At 48.3% G+C, this 18,186-nt stretch overlaps 1 protein-coding gene across 1 annotated transcript; it reads left to right on the top strand.

The window, feature by feature from the left end:
- Positions 1-970: 970 nt before the first annotated feature.
- Positions 971-16,857, top strand: LOC138977002 (uncharacterized). The gene is made up of 3 exons (XM_070349892.1): positions 971-1,187; positions 5,179-5,847; positions 16,151-16,857. Exons 2-3 carry the CDS (start codon positions 5,412-5,414, stop codon positions 16,855-16,857), a joined length of 1,143 nt encoding a protein of 380 aa, XP_070205993.1. The 5' UTR covers positions 971-1,187; positions 5,179-5,411.
- The last annotated feature ends 1,329 nt before the right edge of the window (positions 16,858-18,186 follow it).

Here is an 18,186-nt window from a genome sequence, read left to right as displayed (position 1 = left end):
GAGAGAGAGAGAGAGAGAGAGAGAGAGAGAGAGAGAGAGAGAGAGAGAGAGAGAGAGAGACAGAGAGAGAGACAGAGACAGAGAGACAGAGACCTGTATAACTTGTATACAAACAGACAGAGAGACAGATAATCAAAAAAAAACCAGACAGGCAAAAACAGTTTCATCACACAAACACACATGGATCGAAATCTACCCACGGAAAGTGTATCTCAACACTCCCCCTCCCCACCCCACCCCCCCCCCCCCCCCGCCCCGTTTCTCACTCTTCAGTGATTCTGATTGAGTTTCGACACTTTACCTGCACGACGTGCCATTTTGTTTGTTTGTTTGTTTGTTTGGTTGGTTGCTTAACGCCCAGCCGACCACGAAGGGCCATATCAGGGCGGTGCTGCTTTGACATATAACGTGCGCCACACACAAGACAGAAGTCGCAGCACAGGCTTCATGTCTCACCCAGTCACATTATTCTGACACCGGACCAACCAGTCCTAGCACTAACCCCATAATGCCAGACGCCAGGCGGAGCAGCCACTAGATTGCCAATTTTAAAGTCTTAGGTATGACCCGGCCGGGGTTCGAACCCACGACCTCCCGATCACGGGGCGGACGCAATAAATAGTAAACAAACACACAAACAAACAAACAAACAAACAAACAAACAAACAAACAAGTTTTCATAAATGAAAAAGGTCATTCAACAGTCATCGCTCTGACAGTGAAGTTGTATATATATATTGAGTCAAGCAAAAAACGGAAGGGGAGAGAGAGAAAACAGGCACCGTTATAGACTTACACAACTCTTTACTCTTACGGTACTAATCCCAACGACGTCACAAGTCTACGCGCGGCCTCACGCTCACGTCTTCATTTAAAACTCCGCACAATGCCAGAGTCACGCTCAGAACAGAGCTTGGTTCTCTTGAGCCAAGCGTGTCGCACATTTACCGTCAATGTTTCAGACTGAATGGAGGGAGTGTAAAGAAAAATGGGGTTGTTTGCACCACTGCAGTACTTTCTGACGAATGGATTCCTGATCTGTTACAAAGTGAATTTCGTGACTGGTAGGTATAAGTGATACACACGTTGTATTGTGTGTCTATCTCTGTGCGCCGCTCACATAGAGTGACACTCGTGATTGTGTTTGTTCGCTTGTAAGAAGGATTTGGAGAATTTGTGAATGATAGGTAAGTAGTGATATTGTTTGTTTTTTTCCGTGCGTAGATTTGGTTGTGTTTTGTGTGTGTGTGTGTGTGTGTGCTCTTATTTATTTTGAATTGTTTAGGTAGTTGATTATATTATTGCCAGAGGTTTAACGGAGTTTTGTTTTCATAGCATCGTCTCTCATTTATATTTTGCCGGTTTTTTTTACATGGTGCTGACTAAATTACGGCTTACTGGTCTCCGCTTCGTTTGTATCTTAAGAATTTATTTGTTACTTTTTTGTATATATAACAAAACTTGTATCGCCTTTTCAGTCCTTTCTACTATTCTGTCTGTTTGTCTGTTCGTCTGTCAGTCTATCTGTCTGTCTTCATTTTTTCTTGCTTGCTATCCGTCTACTCAAGTGCTTTTTCTAATCCCTGTCACCTAAATTTGTCAAGCGCTGTCAGTGTTAGAAATCTTAAGCCTATTCAAACACTACAAAGGCAGATCATGTTATCGATCATTTGTGTGTGTTAATGCGAATTGCAGATCAACGTTCAAAATGCATTTTTTGTCATTGTAAGTATATGCATATAATCTGATTTCAAGTAACAAATATAAAGAATAGAAAAACCCACAGACGTTCAAAAACCAAGAAAAAAAAGGGGGAAATAAAGAAGAAATGTGAGTTATTGGAACGTCTCATTTTTGACAAAACAAGACAAACATATTGAGTTTCATCGCGTTAAACAGAGAGATAGAAAGAGAGGGAGAGAGAGAGAGAGAGAGAGAGAGAGACAGCCAGCCAGCCAGCCAGCCAGCCAGCCAGCCAGCCAGCCAGACAGACAGACAGATAGAGAGACTAAGAGAAAAAGAGAGAGAGAAAGAGAGTTCAAGTTCAAGTTCAAGTTTATTAGTCCATAACCCATGGGGGCATTTTGAACAATAAATACAATCAATACAATCATGATATATGCTAATATAATAAATAAATAAAAAATAAAAAAATAAATAAAATAAAAAAAATTATGAAAAACTGTTACAAATTCTATTAGTAAAGTCCAAAATATTCTTTAGCAATTTCTTTTTCTTAGTAGCAAACAACTTTAAATTTAAGTGCATTAGGTTTTTTCCAATAGTAAGGTGGTAACAACTCAGCTCTTTCTTCTTTGAAAAAATCACAGACAAATAAATAATGGAATTCATCACCTATGTCATGCGATACACATTTGGTGCAAGTTCTTTCTGACCTCGGGATGTTAAGATAACGTTCTTTCTGTACAGGTAAATTGTTGTTTAATGTTCTAAACTTCATCATTGAAACACATTGCTGATATGGCAGGGTTGTGACGTAGTCTTCACATGCAAAAATATCTTTGAACATTCGATAATTCCAAAACATATTTTTTGTTCCAATTTCTGTAAACCATTTATGGATATACTGGTCATATAGACTTCTTTTTACTTTCTTTTTAAACCATGTGCTTGAGTATTGAATATTTTCTTGAGAAGTCCAAAGGCCAGAGAGACCAATTTCATTTAAGGTTTTTTCAATGAAACATAAGTACTTGGATTCAATCATCTTGTTGATATAGTACAATCTATAAGTAAAGCAATACACAATACTTGAAAATTTATTTTTATGAATAGGACTAATCAGTTTATACCAATAGCAAAGCATTCTACATTTCATATTAACATCTAGTGGATATCTTCCAAGTTCACCAAATATCATAGCATTTGGAGTTGATTTTTTTAGTTTGAAAACAATTTTATAAAAATGCAATTGAAGTTTAATAGCAAGTTCACAGGAACCAAAACCCCATACTTCACATCCATACAATAAAATTGGAGCAATCATTTTATCGAACAGGTCAACTTGTATGTCCACAGGTAGTGACAATTGTCTACAAGTGCGCAAAAGAACAAACATTGCCCTTGAGGCACGATCATATAGATTCTTCTGTGCGACTGAAAATGTATTATTATAATTAATCTTAAGGCCCAAGTACATTACATCAAACACTACTTCGATTAAATTGCCATTGTACGTAAACAGTGGTTTATTTCTAATTTTACCTCTGGAAAAAACTATAACTTTCGTTTTGTTTACATTAATATTTAGACGCCATTTTAAACAGTATTCGTGCATTTTGTTTAAACATTCTTGCAGGTTTTTTTCAGACTCTGAGCAGATCACAGTATCATCCGCATACAGTAATAAAAACATTTGAAACAAAGCATTTACATCCGTATCATCCATTCCAGCCACAATAGCCTCTCTTGACATAGATTGTAAACCATTACTGTTTTCCAACAGAAAAGGCTTTAGATCATTTAAAAACAGAGCAAAAAACAACGGTGACAAGTTTTCCCCTTGTCTAACTCCACACAAACTGGGAAAATATCCAGAACACTCACTATTAACTTTAACACAAGATTTGGCATTTTCATACAAATTTCTTACAGTTTTTAAAAACTTCCCATTAACATCAGAACTAACTAATTTCTCCCATAGAAATGCACGGCGAACTTTATCAAACGCTTTTTCATAGTCTACAAATGCACAAAACAGTCGCTTCTTTTTGTTGAGAAAATTTTTTAATATACAATGCAAAGTAAAAACATGGTCTAGTGTTGAAAAACCTGTGCGGAAACCTGTTTGTTCTTGACCTAATTTGTTATTACTCTCCAAAAAGTTTGATAACCTATCATTTAAAATTGCACTGAAAAGTTTTCCGAAGCAGCTGAGTATAGTAATTCCTCTATAATTTGTGGGGTCAGCTTGAGAGCCTTTATTTTTGTACAATGGAATAATTTCACCTACGGCCCATTGTGTTGGAACCTTTCCTGACTGCAAAACAACATTAAACAACAATACATAAATATCAATCATTCGATCATGTGACGCTTTTAAATACTCATTAATTATTTTATCCTGACCGCATGCCTTATTGTTTTTTTTAGCTTGTCTATACATTTGAGAGGAATTGTCTGAGTTATTGGGGTAGAGTTGGGGGACGAGGGTATTATCGTGGGCATGGTTAATGATCGGATGAGGCAATTTACAAGAAAGAAAAATAATGATCTCCCACTTGTTGTTTCACGCGCCGATATGTGTGTAGACTCTCTTGCTGGGCCCACACACGGGTTGAATTGCTGTACCGAACACTGATCTTCTTTTCTTTCTTTATTTGGTGTCTAACGTCGTTTTCAACCACGAAGGTTATATCGCGACGGGGAGGGGGGGGGGGGGGGAGATGGGATAGAGCCACTTGTCAATTGTTTCTTGTTCACAAAAGCACTAATCAAAAAATTGCTCCAGGGGCTTGCAACGTAGTACAATATATTACCTTACTGGGAGAATGCAAGTTTCCAGTACAAAGGACTTAACATTTCTTACATACTATACAAGAAACACTTAACAAGGGTAAAAGGAGAAACAGAATCCGTTAGTCGCCTCGTACGACATGCTGGGGAGCATCAGGTAAATTCTTCCCCCTAACCCGCGGGGGGTACCGAACACTGAGTCGTGTGTGTGTGTGTGTGTGTGTGTGTATGTGTGTGTGTGTGTGCGCGCGCTCGTGTGTGTGTGTGTGTGTGTGTGTGTGTGTGTGTGTGTGTGTGTGTGTGTGTGTGTGTGTGTGCTTTCGTGAGGGAGTAAGTGTGTTTGTGTGTTACGCTTGTACTGACAGAGATCAAAGGGCCGACCTGACATTATGACTACTAAGCGGGCTAACTAATTATCAATGAGAAGGAAGAAGTCGAAATCGAAGCCAGTACAATCGTCATTTGTAGGGCGAAGAGCTAAAATTAACCTTCGAGAGTGAGTGCAGGCTTCGCGCACTCTGTGTGTTTTCATAATACATGTATGATATATAAAACGTGCGTGTTGAGTTTTGTGGTTGAATTAATTAATTAATTAATGTATTAATCAATTCATGTTATTTTTTTTTAATTCTTGATTTATTATTCACCTGTTCAATAATTTTCTTTATCTTATCTTGTTTACCTCTTTTTCGTATGCTGCAGGTAAAGGGATATGCGTGCATTGATTACTGATGTTAAACGGCCTTCCTGCAACGCTATGCTGTGAAAACACTGGAAAACAGAAGACAGAATTACAATTAAAAAAACCTCATAAACATCTTAGTGACGTCATGAACTGTATAGCTTCATCAACTGTGTGACTTCATCACGTGTGTGACGTCAATAACAGTGTGACGTCATCAACTGTGTGACGCCATTGGCTGCGTGACGTCATCATGTCTGTCGTCACCGAACCCACCACCCCGAGCTCCCACCCCTCTCACTACCCCTCTCTCTCATCCACCCCCAACCCCCACCGACGCCTGTACAACCACCAAGTCAACAACATCTCCATCAGCGACCAGCCACTCATGCTGCTGCCCAAGGCCAAAGTCCACAACGACAACGACGACCTCCTACGCCGTCGCATGTTCACCGTCGTCCCCGACAACGGTCTGGAACATCTGCAGATCTCTGCCATCAGCGGCTCCTCTGGATGGATCGGGGAGGATGGAAGATGGGGAGGATTGGGAGGAGGAGGAGGAGGAGGAGGAATGGTGGGAGGATACGGGAAGAGACCGCTAACGGCGTACGACTACAACGCTCGCACGAAGCGAAAAGAGATCAAGGAGTCTCGATCTGGGATAAGCGAGTCTGAGGCTGAGTCGGAAGGTGCGTATTAATTGATTGATAGATTACCCGTCCCTCCACATACCCGTCCCTCCACTTACCCGTCCCTCCACATACCCGTCCCTCCACTTACCCGTCCCTCCACTTACCCGTCCTTCCACATACCCGTCCCTCCACTTACCCGTCCCTCCACTTACCCGTCCCTCCACTTACCCGTCCCTCCACATACCCGTCCCTCCACATACCCGTCCCTCCACATACCCGTCCCTCCACATACCCGTCCCTCCACATACCCGTCCCTCCACTTACCCGTCTCTCCACTTACCCGTCCTTCCACATACCCGTCCCTCCACTTACCCGTCCCTCCACTTACCCGTCCCTCCACTTACCCGTCCCTCCACATACCCGTCCCTCCACTTACCCGTCCCTCCACTTACCCGTCCCTCCACATACCTGTCCCTCCACTTACCTGTCCCTCCACTTACCCGTCCCTCCACATACCCGTCCCTCCACTTACCTGTCCCTCCACTTACCCGTCCCTCCACTTACCCGTCCCTCCACTTACCCGTCCCTCCACTTACCCGTCCCTCCACATACCCGTCCCTCCACATACCCGTCCCTCCACTTACCCGTCCCTCCACTTACCCGTCCCTCCACTTACCCGTCCCTCCACATACCCGTCCCTCCACATACCCGTCCCTCCACATACCCGTCCCTCCACATACCCGTCCCTCCACATACCCGTCCCTCCACTTACCCGTCCCTCCACATACCCGTCCCTCCACATACCCGTCCCTCCACATACCCGTCCCTCCACATACCCGTCCCTCCACATACCCGTCCCTCCACATACCCGTCCCCTCCACATACCCGTCCCTCCACATACCCGTCCCTCCACTTACCCGTCCCTCCACATACCCGTCCCTCCACATACCCGTCCCTCCACATACCCGTCCCTCCACATACCCGTCCCTCTACATACCCGTCCCTCCACATACCCGTCCCTCCACTTACCCGTCCCTCCACATACCCGTCCCTCCACATACCCGTCCCTCTACATACCCGTCCCTCCACATACCCGTCCCTCCACATACCCGTCCCTCCACTTACCCGTCCCTCCACATACCCGTCCCTCCACTTACCCGTCCCTCTACATACCCGTCCCTCCACTTACCCGTCCCTCCACATACCCGTCCCTCCACATACCCGTCCCTCCACATACCCGTCCCTCCACATACCCGTCCCTCCACTTACCCGTCCCTCCACATACCCGTCCCTCCACATACCCGTCCCTCCACATACCCGTCCCTCCACATACCCGTCCCTCCACATACCCGTCCCTCCACATACCCGTCCCTCCACTTACCCGTCCCTCCACATACCCGTCCCTCCACATACCCGTCCCTCCACATACCCGTCCCTCCACATACCCGTCCCTCCACATACCCGTCCCTCCACATACCCGTCCCCTCCACATACCCGTCCCTCTACATACCCGTCCCTCCACATACCCGTCCCCTCCACATACCCGTCCCTCTACATACCCGTCCCTCTACATACCCGTCCCTCCACTTACCCGTCCCCTCCACATACCCGTCCCTCCACATACCCGTCCCTCTACATACCCGTCCCTCCACATACCCGTCCCTCTACATACCCGTCCCTCCACATACCCGTCCCCTCCACATACCCGTCCCTCCACATACCCGTCCCTCTACATACCCGTCCCTCCACATACCCGTCCCTCCACATACCCGTCCCTCCACATACCCGTCCCTCCACATACCCGTCCCTCCACATACCCGTCCCCTCCACATACCCGTCCCTCTACATACCCGTCCCTCCACATACCCGTCCCTCTACATACCCGTCCCTCCACATACCCGTCCCTCTACATACCCGTCCCTCCACTTACCCGTCCCTCCACTTACCCGTCCCTCCACATACCCGTCCCTCTACATACCCGTCCCTCCACTTACCCGTCCCTCCACATACCCGTCCCTCTACATACCCGTCCCTCCACTTACCCGTCCCTCCACTTACCCGTCCCTCCACATACCCGTCCCTCTACATACCCGTCCCTCCACTTACCCGTCCCTCCACATACCCGTCCCTCCACATACCCGTCCCTCCACATACCCGTCCCTCCACATACCCGTCCCTCCACATACCCGTCCCCTCCACATACCCGTCCCTCTACATACCCGTCCCTCCACATACCCGTCCCTCTACATACCCGTCCCTCCACATACCCGTCCCTCCACTTACCCGTCCCTCCACATACCCGTCCCTCCACATACCCGTCCCTCCACATACCCGTCCCTCCACATACCCGTCCCTCTACATACCCGTCCCTCCACATACCCGTCCCTCCACTTACCCGTCCCTCCACATACCCGTCCCTCCACATACCCGTCCCTCTACATACCCGTCCCTCCACTTACCCGTCCCTCCACATACCCGTCCCTCCACATACCCGTCCCTCTACATACCCGTCCCTCCACATACCCGTCCCTCCACATACCCGTCCCTCCACATACCCGTCCCTCCACATACCCGTCCCTCCACATACCCGTCCCTCCACATACCCGTCCCTCCACATACCCGTCCCTCTACATACCCGTCCCTCCACATACCCGTCCCTCCACTTACCCGTCCCTCCACATACCCGTCCCTCCACATACCCGTCCCTCTACATACCCGTCCCTCCACTTACCCGTCCCTCCACATACCCGTCCCTCCACATACCCGTCCCTCTACATACCCGTCCCTCCACATACCCGTCCCTCCACATACCCGTCCCTCCACTTACCCGTCCCTCCACATACCCGTCCCTCCACTTACCCGTCCCTCTACATACCCGTCCCTCCACTTACCCGTCCCTCCACATACCCGTCCCTCCACATACCCGTCCCTCCACATACCCGTCCCTCCACATACCCGTCCCTCCACTTACCCGTCCCTCCACATACCCGTCCCTCCACATACCCGTCCCTCCACATACCCGTCCCTCCACATACCCGTCCCTCCACATACCCGTCCCTCCACATACCCGTCCCTCCACTTACCCGTCCCTCCACATACCCGTCCCTCCACATACCCGTCCCTCCACATACCCGTCCCTCCACATACCCGTCCCTCCACATACCCGTCCCTCCACATACCCGTCCCCTCCACATACCCGTCCCTCTACATACCCGTCCCTCCACATACCCGTCCCCTCCACATACCCGTCCCTCTACATACCCGTCCCTCTACATACCCGTCCCTCCACTTACCCGTCCCCTCCACATACCCGTCCCTCCACATACCCGTCCCTCTACATACCCGTCCCTCCACATACCCGTCCCTCTACATACCCGTCCCTCCACATACCCGTCCCCTCCACATACCCGTCCCTCCACATACCCGTCCCTCTACATACCCGTCCCTCCACATACCCGTCCCTCCACATACCCGTCCCTCCACATACCCGTCCCTCCACATACCCGTCCCTCCACATACCCGTCCCCTCCACATACCCGTCCCTCTACATACCCGTCCCTCCACATACCCGTCCCTCTACATACCCGTCCCTCCACATACCCGTCCCTCCACTTACCCGTCCCTCCACTTACCCGTCCCTCCACTTACCCGTCCCTCCACATACCCGTCCCTCCACATACCCGTCCCTCCACATACCCGTCCCTCCACATACCCGTCCCTCCACATACCTGTCCCTCCACATACCCGTCCCTCCACTTACCCGTCCCTCCACATACCTGTCCCTCCACATACCCGTCCCTCCACATACCCGTCCCTCCACATACCTGTCCCTCCACATACCCGTCCCTCCACTTACCCGTCCCTCCACATACCTGTCCCTCCACATACCCGTCCCTCCACTTACCCGTCCCTCCACATACCTGTCCCTCCACTTACCCGTCCCTCCACATACCTGTCCCTCCACTTACCCGTCCCTCCACATACCCGTCCCTCCACATACCCGTCCCTCCACATACCCGTCCCTCCACATACCCGTCCCTCCACTTACCCGTCCCTCCACATACCCGTCCTTCCACATACCCGTCCCTCCACATACCCGTCCCTCCACATACCCGTCCCTCCACATACCCGTCCCTCCACATACCCGTCCCTCCACATACCCGTCCCCTCCACATACCCGTCCCTCCACATACCCGTCCCTCTACATACCCGTCCCTCCACATACCCGTCCCTCCACATACCCGTCCCTCCACATACCCGTCCCTCCACATACCCGTCCCCTCCACATACCCGTCCCTCCACATACCCGTCCCTCTACATACCCGTCCCTCCACATACCCGTCCCTCTACATACCCGTCCCTCCACATACCCGTCCCCTCCACATACCCGTCCCTCCACTTACCCGTCCCTCCACATACCCGTCCCTCCACATACCCGTCCCTCCACATACCCGTCCCTCCACATACCCGTCCCTCCACATACCCGTCCCTCTACATACCCGTCCCTCCACATACCCGTCCCTCCACATACCCGTCCCTCCACATACCCGTCCCTCCACATACCCGTCCCTCCACATACCCGTCCCTCCACATACCCGTCCCTCCACATACCCGTCCCTCCACATACCCGTCCCTCCACATACCCGTCCCTCCACATACCCGTCCCTCCACATACCCGTCCCTCCACTTACCCGTCCCTCCACTTACCCGTCCCCTCCACATACCCGTCCCTCCACATACCCGTCCCTCTACATACCCGTCCCTCCACATACCCGTCCCTCTACATACCCGTCCCTCCACATACCCGTCCCCTCCACATACCCGTCCCTCCACATACCCGTCCCTCTACATACCCGTCCCTCCACATACCCGTCCCTCCACATACCCGTCCCTCCACATACCCGTCCCTCCACATACCCGTCCCTCCACATACCCGTCCCCTCCACATACCCGTCCCTCTACATACCCGTCCCTCCACATACCCGTCCCTCTACATACCCGTCCCTCCACATACCCGTCCCTCCACTTACCCGTCCCTCCACTTACCCGTCCCTCCACATACCCGTCCCTCCACATACCCGTCCCTCCACATACCCGTCCCTCCACATACCCGTCCCTCCACATACCCGTCCCTCCACTTACCCGTCCCTCCACTTACCCGTCCCTCCACATACCCGTCCCTCCACATACCCGTCCCTCCACATACCCGTCCCTCCACATACCCGTCCCTCCACATACCTGTCCCTCCACATACCCGTCCCTCCACTTACCCGTCCCTCCACATACCCGTCCCTCCACTTACCCGTCCCTCCACATACCCGTCCCTCCACATACCCGTCCCTCCACTTACCCGTCCCTCCACTTACCCGTCCCTCCACATACCCGTCCCTCCACATACCCGTCCCTCCACATACCCGTCCCTCCACTTACCCGTCCCTCCACTTACCCGTCCCTCCACATACCCGTCCCTCCACTTACCCGTCCCTCCACATACCCGTCCCTCCACATACCCGTCCCTCCACATACCCGTCCCTCCACTTACCCGTCCCTCCACTTACCCGTCCCTCCACATACCCGTCCCTCCACATACCCGTCCCTCCACATACCCGTCCCTCCACTTACCCGTCCCTCCACTTACCCGTCCCTCCACTTACCCGTCCCTCCACATACCCGTCCCTCCACATACCCGTCCCTCCACATACCCGTCCCTCCACATACCTGTCCCTCCACATACCCGTCCCTCCACTTACCCGTCCCTCCACATACCCGTCCCTCCACATACCCGTCCCTCCACATACCCGTCCCTCCACATACCCGCATACACAAAATGAACACCCTGACTGCTTGCTATTGTGAAGATGTTGTTTTTGTGCGATGAATTTGTTCCTGAAAAAGCCTCCCGCTGGGCACAGAGAGCAGCCATTCATTTTCAGGACGTGACCAAGTGGACAGATGGTCTTATCCCCCGTTTTACTCGGCCCGAAGGAATGTGCCTTTAAGACTGGAAGGAAGGTACCTTTTTATCTGGAATCTGTTCTCATACATCTCCACACTTTGAATCTCACAAAGAAGAAACCAATGTCGACTTTCATTTTGCCAACAAAAGGTTAATCTGTTTTATCACATAAATCTCCCAGTATGCCTAGATTAGTGGGTGACCTTATCCTTAAGTCAATATCGTAGCAGCATGCTGGGGGTATCAAATTAAGGATATTGTAAACCTCGGGGCGTAACGGTTTCGCTCAAAGCTTGGTATGTATATGAATGCGCCTAACATGCTTGTATTTAGGTTAGCAAAAATTTTAATTTGATCTTAAATGCATGCTTGGTGGTTTGCTGTGAAGAACTATTGCATTTGACAAAGTCGATTAAAAAACAGAAAGCCCCTCCCCCCTCCCCCCACCTCCCCCCCCTGACCGCTGGTCTTAATCAAGTTGCTAATGCGATTTTGTGTGTGCATTTGTTTGGTATGCTATATTCCTAACTATCTGTTTGAAAAAAATTGAAGTGCAGACAAGGTAAAAGATGGTACACAACAGGTATTTCGGGATGATATCTTACGAACAAATTACTGTTTACGAAAATGTACAAAAAAAGGAGAAACAATCTTCTGAAACAAGAGATAATCCAAACTGGTGTTTGTGCTGTTTTTCAACTCACTTCACTTTTCGCTTTTTCTGAAATATAACTTTATTAACATTGTAAAAGGCAATGCTTAAATCTGTAAATGAACACAAAGGTACCAACCAATCAGCTACCAGGTAGATGAACATTGAAACAATCCGGCTTGCCTACATCCACAACAGACTATCTTGAAACAAATAACAAAAACAAAAATATATTTGCTTTGCGATCAATATTACTCGTATAAGGCTAAACAAAATTATATGTTGGTTTAGGGTAACCCGACCGACCCTACTTTTTTTCCGCCGACCCTCAAGGTTTTTTTCATTTCTAAAACCCCCCAACTTTTGGCACATTTTGCCAACCATACCGAGACTAAGGGAAGTAACCTCCTTTAAAATCGACTAAATAATTTTTTGTTCTTTTTTTTAAAAAAGCCGACCTTCCGACCCTATCTTTTTTGGTCATGTTACCGTAATTTTCTCGTCCTGATATGGCTCTGCGTAGTCGGCTGGACGTTAAGCAACAAATAAACAAAACAAACAAACCGTAATTTTTATTCATTTGTTTGTTTGCTTAACGCCCAGTCCACCACGAAGGGTGATATCAGGGCGGTGCTGCTTTGACATTAAACGTGCGCTACACACAAGACAGAAGTCGCAGCACAGGTTTCATGTCTCACCCATTGCCATTATTCTGACACAGGACCAACCAGTCCTAGCACTAACCCCATAATGCCAGACGCCAGGCGGAGCAGCCACTAGATTGCCAATTAAAAAAGTCTTAGGTATGACCCGGCCGGGGTTCGAACCCACGACCTCCCGCTCACTGGGCGGACGCCTTACAACTAGGCCACCGTGTTGCGGTCGTTACCGTAAACCAACATATATTTTTGTTTGGCCTAATCCAAGCTACTCCAGTCGAGAAGTCAAAGGGTATGCTTTTGTTCTTTCTAATCACCCTGTTTTTGGATTTGGCCCTTTGAAGATTGAAGCGTATCAGCACAGAAGAGATTCAGAGATAAGCAAAGTAGGGGTAGGTTTCGAGTGTGTGTCGTGGGGTTCTGTAGAAAGTCTGTTTCCGTGTTTGGGTGACGTGTGGATTTAGCGGTGCATGCTGTGAAAGTGAAGGTTTGTTTTGATGTGTGTGTGTGTGTGTGTGTGTGTGTGTGTGTGTGTGTGTGTGTGTTTGTGTGTGTGTTGTTGTTGAGTTGTTGTTGTTGTTGTTAGGGGCGGGGATGTAGCTCAGTCGGTAGCGCGCTGGATTTGTATCCAGTTGGCCGCTGTCAGCGTGAGTTCGTCCCCACTTTCGGCGAGAGATTTATTTCTCAGAGTCAACTTTGTGTGCAGACTCTCCTCGGTGTCCGAACACCCCCGTGTGTACACGCAAGCACAAGACCAAGTGCGCACGAAAAAATCCTGTAATCCATGTCCGAGTTCGGTGGGTTATAGAAACACGAAAATACCGAGCATGCTTCCTCCGAAAACGGCGTATGGCTGCCTAAATGGCGGGGTAAAAAACGGTCATACACGTAACGCAGAAGTTTCAGCCCACGAACACAGAAGAAGAAGAAGAAGAAGAAGAAGAAGAAGAAGAAGAAGAAGAAGAAGAAGAAGAAGAAGAAGAAGAAGAAGAAGAAGAAGAAGAAGAAGAAGAAGAAGAAGAATAACCCATGTGCGCCACCACACACAGAAGTAGAAGAAGAAGAAGAATAACCCATGTGCGCAGAAGAAGAAGAAGAAGAAGAAGAATAACCCATGAGCACAGAAGAAGAAGAAGAAGAAGAAGAAGAAGAATAACCCATGAGCACAGAAGAAGAAGAAGAATAACCCATGAGCACAGAAGAAGAAGAAGAATAACCCATGAGCACAGAAGAAGAAGAAGAATAACCCATGAGCACAGAAGAAGAAGAAGAAGAAGAATAACCCATGAGCACAGAAGAAGAAGAAGAATAACCCATGAGCACAGAAGAAGAAGAAGAAGAAGAAGAAGAAGAAGAACCCATGTGCGCAGAAGAAGAAGAAGAAGAAGAATAACCCATGTGCGCAGAAGAAGAAGAAGAAGAAGAATAACCCATGTGCGCAGAAGAAGAAGAAGAAGAATAACCCATGAGCACAGAAGAAGAAGCAGAAGAATAACCCATGTGCGCAGAAGAAGAAGAAGAAGAAGAATAACCCATGTGCGCAGAAGAAGAAGAAGAAGAAGAATAACCCATGTGCGCAGAAGAAGAAGAAGAAGAATAACCCATGAGCACAGAAGAAGAAGCAGAAGAATAACCCATGTGCGCAGAAGAAGAAGAAGAAGAAGAAGAAGAATAACCCATGAGCACAGAAGAGGAAGAAGAAGAAGAAGAAGAAGAAGAAGAAGAAGAAGAAGAAGAAGAAGAAGTTGTTGTTGTTGTTGTTGTTGTTGTTGTTGTTGTTGTTGTTGTTGTTGTTGTTGTTGTTTACAAAAGTGTACACCTCTCTTCAGGACACTCAGTGAGACGTGTTCAGGAGAGAGTAGCACATTGAGTTGTGCTGCTTCAAGTTGCTTGTGTTTCTTTTTCCTGCAGAAGGAAGACGTTTTTCTTACCTTGATTTTCTGTTCTGTATTGAAGCGTTGCAGACACTAGTAAATTACTTTCGCGTAATTTGCGAGGGCAATTATCATCAGGTATCGCAATAGCCAGTTTGATAATTGGTGCTTGTATCAAGAAAGATGCTGTCTCCAAATGAAATAAGTCGCGTGAAGCGATATAAAGACATTTAGTCAAGATCAACACCACAAACCAATCATCACCGAGACTACATTCAGATAGTCTCGGCTAACCATACCGAAGACCGAGACGGGTCACGCTCGCCGCCGCGAAGCACGCGTCCGTAGTACATACTGAACCTATTTCCTTTCATTCTGAGCATATTTTTAGGTTAAACATGACATATCTATAGATATATTTTTGAATTCAGGAGAAGAGGAGGAATACAGTGCAATCAATTTTAAATCTGTTTGCGAAACATCGATTTTAACGACAACTTTAATGAGCAAACTCATAAATTAATTGTTTAGCCTCCAAGCTGAAATGCAATACCAAAGTCCGGGCTTCGTCGAAGATTACTTGACCCAACTTTCAACCAGTTTGGTTGAAAAATGAGAGCGTGACAGTGCTGCCTCAACTTTCACAAAAAGCCGGATATGACGTCATGAAATGAAAACACTGTGCAGGGATATTATACTCAGGAACTCTCATGTAAAGTTTCATGAAGATCGGTCCGGTAGTTTTCTCTGAATCGCTGTACACACACACACACACACACACACACACACACACACACACACACACACACACACACACACACACACACACACACACACACACACACACACATATATATATATATACACACACACACACACACACACACACACACACACACACACACACATACACACGTACACCACGACCCTCATCTCGATTACCCCTCTATGTTAAAACATAGTCAAAACTTGACTAAATGTAAAAACAACAACAAAAAGCCATAGTTAGTACGAGAAGGTAATAAAGACGTTATATCTCAAGAAAAAAACCTCTTGGCCACATAAAAACCAAAGTGCCCTCAAACTGACCAGTTTACAATTTATTTTCTGCTTTTTTTCATAATTAAAGGGTAAAATACTTCAAATTTCAGTGAACGTTAAAATAAAGTCGATTGGTTTGTATGGAGAAATCCACAGCAGATGATCTCTTTTGTTTCAGCCACCAGACCAGCCACCAGCCACCCTCTCCTTACACGACGCGGCAAGATGGCACTGTTACGTCATCGCACCAAACGTCACATCAGCTCCAGCGACAGAAGCGCGTCAGTCGAGAGCGGGCTCGACACTCCGTCCCTCGCCGACAAAAACTCGCATGACGTCATCGCTTCTGACGTATTTGATGAAGTGTCACGCTACAACTCCAGCGAGTTCGTTGCTCCTGAACACGGACGCCACCGCTCAAGCAGCAACAGTCGCGGGGTTTTCGCAGCATACATCAACAACAAATTCCAAACCCACGACGAATCGGGCAACAATTCTTCCAGAATAGTTCTATCAAGCGCCAGAGACAGCATTAGTAACCAAGACGACGTAGACACCCTCCTGACGTCAGAACCACACATTCATGACGTCAGAACGTTTCCGGACCACCTGGATTCTTTCGCTGACGTGGCTGACGCCATCATCGGACATCTGAGAAAGAAGAAAAAGAGCGATAACGATGAAAGTGACGATGTGTTCGATGACAGATGGCATTCGGGTCACGAGGACGGAGACGATTGTCCGTTCTGCGAGGAGTTCTCACGTGCAACGAAGCGAAGAATGGATCGTGTGTTCGGCGGAACGGAATCCTTCTTGGGCTGGATCTTCTCCAAGTGGGGCAAGGTGAGTACTGAAACTGGATCTTCTCCAAGTGGGGCAAGGTGAGTACTGAAACTGGATCTTCTCCAAGTGGGGCAAGGTGAGTACTGAAACTGGATCTTCTCCACGTGGGGCAAGGTGAGTACTGAAACTGGATCTTCTCCAAGTGGGGCAAGGTGAGTACTGAAACTGGATCTTCTCCAAGTGGGGCAAGGTGAGTACTGAAACTGGATCTTCTCCAAGTGGGGCAAGGTGAGTACTGAAACTGGATCTTCTCCAAGTGGGGCAAGGTGAGTACTGAAACTGGATCTTCTCCAAGTGGGGCAAGGTGAGTAATGAAACTGGATCTTCTCCTAGTGGGGCAAGGTGAGTACTGAAACTGGATCTTCTCCTAGTGGGGCAAGGTGAGTACTGAAACTGGATCTTCTCCAAGTGGGGCAAGGTGAGTAATGAAACTGGATCTTCTCCTAGTGGGGCAAGGTGAGTACTGAAACTGGATCTTCTCCTAGTGGGGCAAGGTGAGTACTGAAACTGGATCTTCTCCAAGTGGGGCAAGGTGAGTACTGAAACTGGATCTTCTCCAAGTGGGGCAAGGTGAGTACTGAAACTGGATCTTCTCCAAGTGGGGCAAGGTGAGTACTGAAACTGGATCTTCTCCAAGTGGGGCAAGGTGAGTACTGAAACTGGATCTTCTCCAAGTGGGGCAAGGTGAGTACTGAAACTGGATCTTCTCCAAGTGGGGCAAGGTGAGTACTGAAACTGGATCTTCTCCAAGTGGGGCAAGGTGAGTACTGAAACTGGATCTTCTCCAAGTGGGGCAAGGTGAGTACTGAAACTGGATCTTCTCCAAGTGGGGCAAGGTGAGTACTGAAACTGGATCTTCTCCAAGTGGGGCAAGGTGAGTACTGAAACTGGATCTTCTCCAAGTGGGGCAAGGTGAGTACTGAAACTGGATCTTCTCCAAGTGGGGCAAGGTGAGTACTGAAACTGGATCTTCTCCAAGTGGGGCAATGTGAGTACTGAAACTGGATCTTCTCCAAGTGGGGCAAGGTGAGTACTGAAACTGGATCTTCTCCAAGTGGGGCAAGGTGAGTACTGAAACTGGATCTTCTCCAAGTGGGGCAAGGTGAGTACTGAAACTGGATCTTCTCCAAGTGGGGCAAGGTGAGTACTGAAACTGGATCTTCTCCAAGTGGGGCAAGGTGAGTACTGAAACTGGATCTTCTCCAAGTGGGGCAAGGTGAGTACTGAAACTGGATCTTCTCCACGTGGGGCAAGGTGAGTACTGAAACTGGATCTTCTCCAAGTGGGGCAAGGTGAGTACTGAAACTGGATCTTCTCCAAGTGGGGCAAGGTGAGTACTGACAATGATACAGAGATAAATAGTTGTGGTCC

Source organism: Littorina saxatilis, linkage group LG9 (genome assembly GCF_037325665.1).
Source record: "Littorina saxatilis isolate snail1 linkage group LG9, US_GU_Lsax_2.0, whole genome shotgun sequence".
NCBI classification, from domain to species: domain Eukaryota; kingdom Metazoa; phylum Mollusca; class Gastropoda; order Littorinimorpha; family Littorinidae; genus Littorina; species Littorina saxatilis.
Note: the sequence above shows the minus strand (reverse complement) of the source record. Positions and strands in the feature narration are given on the sequence as shown.